The following is a 12,521-nucleotide window of genomic DNA, read 5'->3' on the forward strand; positions in this document are numbered from 1 at the left end:
TTTTTTTTTTCTAGGATTTAGCAATCCTGTGAATCACTAAACTAATATTTAGTTGTATGACCACAGTTTTTTAAAACTGCTTGACATCTGTGTGGCATGGAGTCAACCAACTTGTGGCACCTCTCAGCTGTTATTCCACTCCATGATTCTTTAACAACATTCCACAATTCATTCACATTTCTTGGTTTTGCTTCAGAAACAGCATTTTTGATATCACCCCACAAGTTCTCAATTGGATTAAGGTCTGGAGATTGGGCTGGCCACTCCATAACATTCATTTTGTTGGTTTGGAACCAAGACTTTGCCCGTTTACTAGTGTGTTTTGGGTCATTGTCTTGTTGAAACAACCGTTTCAAGGGCATGTCCTCTTCAGCATAGGGCAACATGACCTCTTCAATTATTTTAACATATGCAAACTGATCCATGATCCCTGGTATGCGATAAATAGGCCCAACACCATAGTAGGAGAAACATGCCCATATCATGATGCTTGCACCTCCATGCTTCACTGTCTTCACTGTGTACTGTGGCTTGAATTCAGAGTTTGGGGGTCGTCTCACAAACTGCCTGTGGCCCTTGGACCCAAAAAGAACAATTTTACTCTCATCAGTCCACAAAATGTTCCTCCATTTCTCTTTAGGCCAGTTGATGTGTTCTTTGGCAAATTGTAACCTCTTCTGCACATGCCTTTTTTTTAACAGAGGGACTTTGCGGGGGATTCTTGAAAATAGATTAGCTTCACACAGACGTCTTCTAACTGTCACAGTACTTACAGGTAACTCCAGACTGTCTTTGATCATCCTGGAGGTGATCATTGGCTGAGCCTTTGCCATTCTGGTTATTCTTCTATCCATTTTGATGGTTGTCTTCCGTTTTCTTCCACGTCTCTCTGGTTTTGCTCTCCATTTTAAGGCATTGGAGATCATTTTAGCTGAACAGCCTATCATTTTTTGCACCTCTTTATAGGTTTTCCCCTCTCTAATCAACTTTTTAATCAAAGTACGCTGTTCTTCTGAACAATGTCTTGAACGACCCATTTTCCTCAGCTTTCAAATGCATGTTCAACAAGTGTTGGCTTCATCCTTAAATAGGGGCCACCTGATTCACACCTGTTTCTTCACAAAATTGATGACCTCAGTGATTGAATGCCACACTGCTATTTTTTTGAACACACCCCTTTCAACTAATTGCCCAATTGCACAGCCTTAAGAGCGTGCATATCATGAATGCTGGGTCTCATTTGTTTTCTGAGAATCTACTGAACCTACTGGTAACTTGTTTGCCACGTAGCAATAAAAAATATACTAAAAACCTTGATTATTCTGGTTAGTCACATTGTACTGCTATTATTTTGAACAAGACTGTATATCAACGTCCAGGATATTCTTCCACACATAACGATTGGGGGACAGAGGAGCTATTTAAGCTCTGGCATTCGCTAGTGTTTAGCATTGGTCACCCTCAAAATTCACTGCACAGTGGCATTTAGCCGAGCATCTCAACGATATCAGAAAATGAGAAACGCAGTCTCTAGCCACCATAAAATGAGGGCCCCTGCTTTGATTTCATTTCTCGGATTAAGTTCATCTGCATGACAGTCATCAGACACAAATTACTTACTTTCCTTTGGTATCAAATGGAGAAACAAAGAAAGAAACAAAGGCGCACACAGCTTTGTGAGAGCTGACCGAATCGGTCATGCACTTTGGTTCATCCTGATATTAACAAGCTTTGATTTGAACAAGTGAGTGAAAGCGGTACGGCCCCATCCCAGCACCGCCACTGTAATCCTGCCAACAAGGGCAGAACAATCAGCATGTCAATAATTGTGTTGTGGAGCACACATCAGATCAAACGCGTTTCTCAGTGGAGATAAAAGCCCCCGGTTTCGCCATCCCGCCCGCATCCCAGGGCAGACATGGCTCCAAAAACCAATCCGGAAAGGAAAACATTCAGAATCTGACCCTTGCATAACTGAGGTACTAAAATCCGTGATGAGCATCTGTACAACCCCGCCACCGTCCCGCGGGCTGTCGTCCACCCTCGCTGGTTACATGAACTCATTTCCTCGCGGAGACACAATCTTTGACATCTGTTTAAAATCTATTGCGTAACTAACTAACACAGTTTCTCACAGAAACAAATGCAAAAGGACAAGGCAAAGGTCACGTCAATTTAGACTCTTCGATAAAATTAATTCATGGTGTAATTTTAAGTATATAAAGGACCACAAGCTGCGCACAACAGCAGCATCGATGTCCTATTCAACAAAGAGAGAAAGTGAATGTGAAGTGCCCTGAGCCAGATGAAGGAGCACTAACCAGCTTTTCTTCCAGTTGCTTATGCTACACTACATGAAGCTTTAAAAACAGATCCACAAGCAGCCGTATTCATACATTACAGGTTATTTGATAAAAAGCTGGAATAAACCAGTAGAAAAATTGGTAGTTCAGTATACCAACATTTCAGCCATACATACAAAACACATTTCACTAAGTCTGCAGCACAACTTACAGGACAATAACAAATTGAGAACGATGCTACACTACAAACAATAGCATTACATTCAGTAACCATACATTCTGAATGCCAAAAGGGAGCAATTCCCAAATGTGCAGAGGTCCATTCCCTCTCACTGTGCCTTGATCACAATATCAAATGCACTCACAACAGAAAATTAGTTGGCTGAATGTGGCTGACGGACGGCTATGGAAACAAAACACGGTTTTTCAACAAAACCTCAAGACTGTGTGTGTCACAGTGTGTCAATATAAAGGGAAGCACACACTGAATATTTGCCTGAGAGCTAAGGAATCTCAGCAAAAATCCTTCGAGACAGATGGTATGTTACTAAAAAGTGCAGTTTCATGGTCTCACTGGAAATGCAACATGTACACACTACTCACTGTCAAGTGATGATTAATGGAATCCAGGCATGGAGCTTTTAGGGATGAAAACTTAATTTAAATACACAATTTTAATTTTGAAAGATTACACACTATCTACGACAGACGTCTGATTCTTACATCAACCTTATTCATCAATGCACTAGTTAGTTATTTCCTGTAGGCACTAAGGCACAATATGTAAGATTTTTGGATTCAAATATCCAAAACCACTAGAACAATGTTATACATATTGTTGACTTGCATACTTGCATTATCCCAAATGTTTCTAAGAATGTTTAAATCCAGAGAAATAAGCAACTTTAACCAGGACATGGACCGTGCTTCCACCTATCAATGACATCATACCCATGTTACCTTTAATTTCCGTGGAACCATGGAAACATCAAAGATGCTTTAATACACAATATGTGTTTTATTAGACATGCGAGCAACTGTTTGGATACAATAAGCGACAGAAAACGAATCAGTTATATAGCTCAGCTCCACACAGTTAGCCTCATTGTTTAAATCATGTTCTCTTGATTTACTTCAAGTACCATGTTTTACCAGGCCTAACATCAATCTAGCTTCCTGCAGTGTGCAACAAGTGTCTCAAGCACATAACTATCATTTCAAAATAATTTAACACACTCAAATGTATCTAATAAGATAAAACAGTGCCACATTACCCCACATATGCATGACCGGAACAAGCGGAAGAGGTTGTCTGCAGCATAATAAAAGCTCCCCTGACTTCAAGCTGTGTGTCATACTTTTCTCTAATTAGCAATCACTGCAGTGGCCTCGTTCTGCTCCAATGGCTTTCAGCCCCACCCTGCTTCTCATACTAGAGTAACGAATACATATTTAATATATTAGCTCATTCATGAATACGAATTCTGCCTGATTCCTGTCGGAATCTTTTTCAACATCTGTAGAGGTGAAGAGAACAACTCCCATGATTCCACAAAATCAAGGCGTCATCAAGCTTGCTTGTTTTGAATAAGCGACCTCAAGCGGCACGCGTAAGCGTAAGTCGCTACGCAACTAGAAAAAGTGTAGCAAACAGTAAAATTATTTGCTTAAAAATAATTCACAATTCAACTAAAGTACCACTTTGCAGGACAACTGACTAATAAAAATTACTAAAATAACTGCTGCACAAGAATGTAAAAATATCCAAACCTCAAATTAAAAATAAGATGGATACAAACTGGACAATTTTTTCTTAGTCAGTATCAATTACTTATTTTTAGTACAAAAGCAAGATAAGTGCTCACAAGTCACAGCTGCACTAGTTTACTGTTTATCACTCTGCTTCATTGTTTTTTGATAGCAAACGATTCAACGACTTGTAACACCATTGTGGGCGGGGCATTTTTTTTTACATAACTCTTTCATTTAAATTATATTAAGCCTTCGAGTTCTGCATAATTAAGGGCGTGGCCACTTGAGTGACAGGTGTGTTGCCGCTGCCATTACTTCTAGTCGTTTGTCTGTTCGTCTGTCTGTTCGCTCCTCTTTGCCCATTTTCATTTATCTGGGAATGACGCGCGGTGACACGGCCGCACTTTATAGGCTTCAGAAACTCTCTTCAAAAACCTATGGGTGACTTCACGGACACTGCTTCCATATTTGTTTTAGAGTCTATACTTGCAACAAACAAAAACATTCTTCATTATGACGCCACCTACTGGAATAACGTAACAGCAGAAAGCGTCACTGAAGGTTCCTAACGAATCTTTCTCTGTACGTAACAGTTACTCAAATTACTCGAGTCACTCTGAAGTGAGTTAGCTACTTAACTCTCATAGTCGCCACGACCAGTTCAAATAAAGTTTCAGAATAAATATTAGCTCTCAAGTCTGATAATCCGGAACTAACTCATGCATTAATTGTAGCTTTACACTACCTTTTAAATTACAAATGGTAACTTAAACTTACTATACAAACTGCTCATAGCTGCATTAAAAAATAAAAACATGGGTAATAACATTTTGTACAGTAACATTTATATACTTTGTTACAGGTAAGTTAGCCTAAGTAACTAATGTTTGTATAGCAAATAAACGACCTTCTCGCCTCGAAAGAAACCCGGCGTAAAACAATGCCTTTCAAACGAATTCAGAATAAATGCGCCTTGTAGAAATACGCATACAAGCATATGCTTTTAATTTAGTTAAACCAAACTGGTTATTCGATAGTCTCGCAGTTAAATCACAGCATGGAACGATAACACTATCTTTGTGAGTCCACTCAATAGACTTTGGCTATTTAAACGTGCGGCTTTCTCTCGGTCGTCTTCTCTATCGCCGTATAGTGACTGTTTTTCCTCTTTCATCCGCAAACGAAATACCTCGAAACAATCACCTCAAGCAACTTATATTTGCGCCGTTCCAGGGGCAAGCAACATGAAAGCAGCGAAAAGAACAACCTACCTTTCGACTCAGCGTTGTCCCCGAATAGAAATAATATGCTATGCCAAGAACCCAAAGCACAGCAAAACATAATAATATCCTAGATTTCCTGCGCATTGCTGTGATTTTGGATGGGATAATACAGTGGCTGACTCGGGGTATGTGCCGTGAAAAGCCACTGACGTCCACGTTCTGCGTCTCGCTGTGGCTACAGCGCTCAACTAACACGAAATCACCAGCAGCAGCGGTTGGATAGAAGAAGAAGCAGGAAACAGCCAGCATCACCGGGTTAGAGGGGAAAGGGTAACCGACTTTAATCCAATCACGCTCCGCAGAGACGCGTACGGAGGAGGGGTGGGGGTGGGGACATCCATCGTTAGCCTGTACCTCAAGATGCACCGAGGAATCATTGTTTTGTTCATTCTGGAGATTTAACAAATGCATTCGTGTTACGTTCTTTTCACTGAAGTCATAGAAAAAATATGGTCACTTTCTGCTAATGCACACGGTTTATGTAATCTGATGTGTACTGCCTTTTATTATGCACAGTGCATATTGTGCAGTACCTTTTACTATATCATTTTATTTATTTTAGCAAATGGTCTTGGATTTTAACATTGTAAGTAATTAATTAACAAAAAATGCATCCAATTAGACCTTGAATAGTTTCATGTGAAAATAATTAGTTTATGTGAGCAGGGCTGTAATCAAAAATTCTATAGGTAGCCTGTAGGCTATTGTGCATTTAGCCTATTTTCAACAAAATGTAAAGAAATGCCATAATAACGATGGGTTTTTTTTGGGGGGGGGGGGGGGGGTTGTTTTTACATTTATTATCGCCATTTATACTTTGTGTTAGCCTGTCCTTCTATTAAATTACAAAAATGTATATTAAATTAGCTACTAAAGACTAAATTAGCTACTGAAGATTTTTCTCTCTTGTTTGACTGTTTTTATAGTTATTATAGGCTAGTTAAATAAATCGTGTTTCTTGCTTGAAATAAATTAAATGGTATCTAAAATAAAATAAAACCAAAACTTAAGCTAAATTTTTTGTTTTAAATGAATATATCAGTTTAAAATGTATTTAAATGAATGATTTTTAAATAAATTAAATGAATTAAAGCGAAAGACTTATGGCTACTTTGAAAAAAACAACAACAACAAAGAATTAAACATAAAAATAAAAATGAATTAAAAATATTATTAAAAAATATGATACTAAAATGCCATAATCTGTCGTTCTCTATATTTCCCATCTTTTGAGGATCATGGAAAAGCGAAAGAAGATTTTTTTTTGGGAGCTAATTCATTTGCTTTGATTTCCCATACCTCTGTACACTCTAAAAACTAATACTAGGATTTACTCAATTTTTTTGGTGAAACATTTTTACACTAAAAAAATTGAGTAAATTTTAAAGCAGTGAAATCAATTATAGACACCATATGAACTGAGTAAATGTAAGTAAAAAAATTAAGTAGATCTGAGTAACTGCATTTGTTACATTAACAAATTCAATTGAGTAGAAAAAATTGGGTAAAAAGCATTTTAAAAACCAATAATTATGACTAATATGAACTGTTTTTATTTATGAGTATTACTAACTTGTATAGTATAACTTTAATTTCCTCTAAACCTTTGTAAAATACTCCACAGTCCACACAAACACACTTAAACATGACATGGCCTTTATTGTCGACGAGTACAGCAATAACGTTACAGCATATATTACTGTTTTGACATACGTTATTTTACAACATTTGAACTCATGTAACAAACATTTTAGAAGTGAAAATTAAACATTTAAAAGTAATTCAAGTGTAATCAACCGGTCTGTTATCCCATTTCCACCGTATCAGCGCTGTTTCTCGAGCCTGAGATGGACTAACGTTACGGTCTGCGGGTGGACTTTGAACTTGAGACCGCTGTCCTGCGTTTCATTCGTAGCTGAAAGATGCTGCGAGGCGCCAGACTCCATAACCTGACAATAAACAAACAGTGCCCAGTTTAAATAAGATTTTATCATCCAAATTCATTATATTCATTATCTTTACGAATAAAGTTGTGTGTTTTGAGTAACACAGCAGGCGTTTCAAAGACCAACGCCACACGTTAACTTAAGGTGACTCACACTGCGTCCCTGTATGTTGTTTTGAATTAAATAAAATGCCTTTTAGCACAGTAATGATTATATAGATAAAACAAAACATACAAACCTGAATTTCACAGAGGAAATGCCCCAATTCTGCGACGCTGAGAAGAAGAAACTGCTCTGGTGACTGAGGAGAATTCAAATATCCGCCCTCACTCAACCGTCGAGCTGTGGTCCCGTCAGAGGGTGGGGGAGGGGTGCATCGTTTTAATCGAGTAAACTTACTCAATTTCTTCAGTGTGTGTTAAATATTAATAATCTTGATTTTAATTAAGTAATATTTGTGGTTCTTGAAACAGATCGGTTTAATTCTCCATTCTCAAATATTTTGAAATAAATTTTGCAAATGTATTAAGTATATTTAAAATAAATAATTGGTTATTTGAATACTAAATTATTTTAGTGAAAAAAACTTAAATATAACTATACATTTTAGACAAAATTAACTGTTGGATTTTTAGTCAATTATTTTGGTATGTTTAACTAAAACCATCAAGTAAATGATATTGAGAGATTTTATTAAGTTAATAAAGTTAATTATTACTGTGATATTTACTAAGCCACTGAATTATTTTTTAGAGTGTATAAATGTGTAAAGGGTCCATTACAGCAGATTTTTTTTGGTCAAGAATCATCTATTTAGACAGCAAGAGCCATGTACTGACAATGTAAAACAATCAATCACAGTTCTGTCATGAAAACTCTCAGAGAAATTGGTATGGTAATGGATATAGTAATGGATATAGCTGCTGCACTTAGTACTGCCAATATAATCGCAGACATGATGCGAGCATGTAAGACATGATGCTGCACATGTAACATACATGAAATAATAACCCCGTAGCAGATCTACAGGTGGAGCTGGGGACGGTGTAGGGTTTCTGAAAGTGTGCTGCAGACTGCTAAGTGCTAACAGCAAGCAATGTCAAGTATCTATAATGTTGAGCAGCAAGCTCATTAGCTGCTGATGCAACAGCAACCAATCAGCAGTGCTGTATAGATAATGTGATCGCTAACCTATCAGCCTGCGCCATCTAGAGTTTCATGAACTTTGTACATAAAACTATTTAGGGCAGGCTATATATCATGGTCCACTAGAACATTGATTCTCAACCTCTTTGACTACAAGGCTTTTGATTAGAAGGGTTTTATCTGAGACAATATTTAAATATTTATATTTGCATTTCAGGGAGCATTGCAATACAACCAAAAGGGCACTTTAGCAATTAAAGAGCAGGGGCTTGGGCCAATGTTTGCTGGAATCTCCAGAAGATTTAGATTTGAAAGAGACCTTCAAAGATTTTTAGGATGAGCCACACTAGTCCCGCAATATGTCTGATGACTGTTCTGAGACGGTCGATAGTGACAATCTCTTATTTATCAAAACGGGTCCACTGGGTGTCTAAAAAGCCAACTATATATATTTATATTTCAGGTCAATTTTTAATGAGTTCTTTAAAACCAAAGAATTTATTTCGTCCAACTGTGGCTAATATTATTCAGTAGGATGATATACATTAAAAATGCTTTAAATGATCAGTAGCCTACTGTAATGAATTTAAGCCACAGCTGGACAAACTAGATTTTTTGGTTTTAAAGAACCCATTAAAATTTGAACCGAAATCCGTCTAATAATTTGAAAAAAGGACAAGGCTGATTTAGAAACTGCTGCACTTCAAGGAAACACTTGAATGACCTACTTTTCATATGCTGACAAGCACTGCAGACTGGATCTTTATGTACACATAGTGCTGCAGTTAAAGGTTTGGGCTGGCAAGTGCCACCCCATTCAATCTCGCTTCAAACTTGAGCAAAGCACTTATCCTCAGATTGCTTCAGGACAGCTGTTGATGTTGTAAGTGTGCTGTAAAATGATTAGGATTGAGTGTCTATGAAATAACAAATAGCCAGCCAGATGATTTTATCATGATGTGCCTAGACTCAGAGCACTCAAATATAATGACATAATAAGGTAAATGGGGTTTGTTTGTTTCTATTTATTTATTTGTGTGTATGCATATATTTATTTACAAATGGCACAAATACATATAGGTAATAAAATACAAAAACACATATTGATGTCTAAAAGAATTGGTACATTTTATCTAAATGCTACAAACGTGAAATAACCTCTGGCTTCTGAGGGGGAAATTTAAATATCAAGATTTTCAAATGTCATCCGGGAATGCCAATGGACTAAATCGCCCCCAGAAACAAGAGTTAAAGAATTTCCTCTGTCTGGCTCAAGTTTCGAGCCTCCATGTCCATGTCTGTCTCATCACAATGTAAATCTGTCAGTGTCCCTTCAAAACAGAAAACGACCTCAAATGACATGTACAGTACGTATTTTAACACTCTTAAACTTGAAACGTAATAAAATAGTTTTACGGTCAAAAACCAACACAAGCATCAAGAATGTCAATAAACATCAGTGGTGTTATGTGTGGTGGTACATTTCCTGCTCTTAAACTTGGCATTTGAAACCTCTTCACAGTGAAAACATTTGGCTTATAGCCTAATTGGAGAATGTATGTCACTTCCTGCATTTATTGTAAAAGGTCTACAATACTTTATTGCTCCCCGACCCTTCTACCTCTTTTTAGTCTCTCCAAATCAGTTGAAAGATCTTCCTCTAGAAGAATGAAAGGTGAGGCTAAAACTGATATTTAGGGAAATTAATGATGACCTACCATTTAATCATGTTGGTGGCTACAAAAATGTGCTTTGTTCTCTCGTCACATAAATCCCTGAGCATGAACAGCCACTATAGGCCATTCAGGCAGAACGTTTCTGGTGACAGTATTTCAGTGGCAAGATCAAAAACCTACAATAATCATTCTTTTCTGAGATACAGCCTGTATCGACAGCCTTTCAAGGTGATTATAGAAAATACATGTATCCTGCCTCATCATGTTTATATGAACACTCCATCTCCAGGGAAATAACACAGCATTCTCAAAACTGGCTACTGTACTTTTTACCGATGTGAAGACCACTCTTAACCTCTGATAAAAAACATTTAAAAACAATCTGATTCCAAAAGACAACTTGTCATTAAATCGGTGCACATTTTCAAACATGCCAACACTGAGCAACTCTCACTGAGGAGCCATTCAGACTCAAATATGAAGCCAGCTGACTGTTATGACAATAAACGTACAGTCATGCATGATATATGGTAGGAATAACACTGGAACTCTATATTAAACACATTGACAGGCTGTTATAACCTTTGATAAATGTGCAATTCTAATTGTCATCCAAAAAAATTCAGGCGGAACTCCACATGCTGTGAGTGTGAACAGGACTGTTTCAATCTTATGTGGGCAAACGTCTTTTCCCTACATTCTGTGGTTTGTTGCATCTAAGTCCTACATTTGAGCATTCGCTAGGACTAATGAGCCGAATCTGTTTTGCAACAGACTTGGCTCTCGGCCAACTGGTCGGATCATTCTTGCCAGCTCCTGGGTGCCTTCTGGGACGGTTTCTGCCCCATTCTAGCCATTCACGTTCCTGCAATACCCCCTACATAGACGCCAATTCTAGGTGCCTGCTGTTTTCTGACTCTACTGAACAAGGGAGATGAAAGCTGGTGAAGTTTCATACAGGAATGGCTGTAGAGGGTGATGCAACTCTTGAATACTTCCTACAAACACAAACTTGAAGGACAGCTGATGAGCTGTAAAAGGGCTCCACCATCAGTTTGCCCACACACCTACATGTTCCACAGAGCCAAGTGCCGCTTGGAAAGCCAGACACCAAAGTCAAGAACTTGTCCTTGGATCACTTTACTACATGTAGAATAATGTGACAGACATGGCTGTGAGCAACACTGAAGTGTAAACCACCTGCAGGATTTTCTTTGTTCTTATGTGTTTTTATAAATACACTATATTGCCAAAAGTTTTGGGACACCTGCCTTTACATGCACGTGAACTTTAATGACATCCCATTATTAATCCGTAGGGTTTAATATGGAGTTGGCCAACCGTTTGCAGCCATAAAACTCTTTTGGGAAGTCTTTCCACAAGGTCTAAGAGTGTGTTTATGGGAATTTTTGACCATTCTTCTTGAAGCGCATTTGTGAGGTCAGTCACTGATGTTGGAGGTCAAGGCCTGGCTCACAGTCTCCACTCTAAGTCATTCCAAAGGTGTTCTATTGTGCTGAGTTAAGGACTCTTTGAAGGCCAGTCAAGTTTCTCCACACCAAACTCGCTCATCCGTGTCTTTAGAGACATTGCTTTGTGTACTGGTGCGCAGTTATGTTGGAACAGGAAGGGGACATCCCCAAACTGTTTCCAGAAAACAAGGAACATGAAAATGTCCAAAATGTCTTATGCTGAAGTATTAAGAGTTCCTTTTACAGGGTCAAGCCCAACCTCTGAAAAACAACCCACACCATAATCCCACCTCCACCAAACTATACACTTGGCACAATACAATCAGGGAAGTACCGTTCTCCTGTCAACCACCAAGCCCAGACTCCTCCATTGGATTACCAGACAGAGAAGCGTTATTCGTCACTCCAGAGAACATGTCTCCACAGCTCTAGAGTCCAGTGACGTCGTGTTTTACACCACTGCATCAAACACTTTCAATTGCACTTGGTGATGTAAGGCCCAAGCCTTATGCAGCTGCTCGCATTGGAAACCCATTCCATGAAGCTCTCTACACACTGTTTTTGAATTAATCTGAAGCCACACAAAATTTGGAGGTGTAGCTATTGACTGTGCATAAAGTTAGCAACTTCTGCACACTGTGCACCGCAGCATGTGCTGACCCCGCTTTATGCGCCCTACCCCATTGTGGTGTTTCTGTTGTTCCCAATTGCTTCCACGTTGTTATAATACCACTAACAGTTGACCGTAGAATATTTAGTGGTGAGTTAATTTCATGAATGGGCTTATTGCAGAGGTGGCAGCCCATCACAGTGCCACGCTTGAATTCACTGAGCTTCTGAGAGCGATCCATTCTTTCACAAATGTTTGTAGAAGCACACTGCATGCCATGTTCGATTTTATACAACTGTGGCAATGGAAGTGATTGGAACACCTGAATTAATT

General features: G+C 38.4%; 1 protein-coding gene across 2 annotated transcripts in view; it reads right to left on the reverse strand.

Moving 5' to 3' along the window:
• galnt2 (UDP-N-acetyl-alpha-D-galactosamine:polypeptide N-acetylgalactosaminyltransferase 2) overlaps window positions 1–5,764 on the reverse strand; it is a 93,207-nt gene extending 87,443 nt beyond the window's left edge. For both annotated transcript variants that reach the window (XM_067422588.1, XM_067422587.1), the window contains exon 1: window positions 5,327–5,764. In XM_067422588.1, the coding sequence (XP_067278689.1) occupies window positions 5,327–5,749 (423 nt within the window). In that variant the 5' untranslated portion in view covers window positions 5,750–5,764. The remainder of the gene's footprint in view (window positions 1–5,326) is intronic.
• Window positions 5,765–12,521: the final 6,757 nt, after the last annotated feature.

Source organism: Pseudorasbora parva, chromosome 17 (genome assembly GCF_024679245.1).
Source record: "Pseudorasbora parva isolate DD20220531a chromosome 17, ASM2467924v1, whole genome shotgun sequence".
Classification (NCBI taxonomy): domain Eukaryota; kingdom Metazoa; phylum Chordata; class Actinopteri; order Cypriniformes; family Gobionidae; genus Pseudorasbora; species Pseudorasbora parva.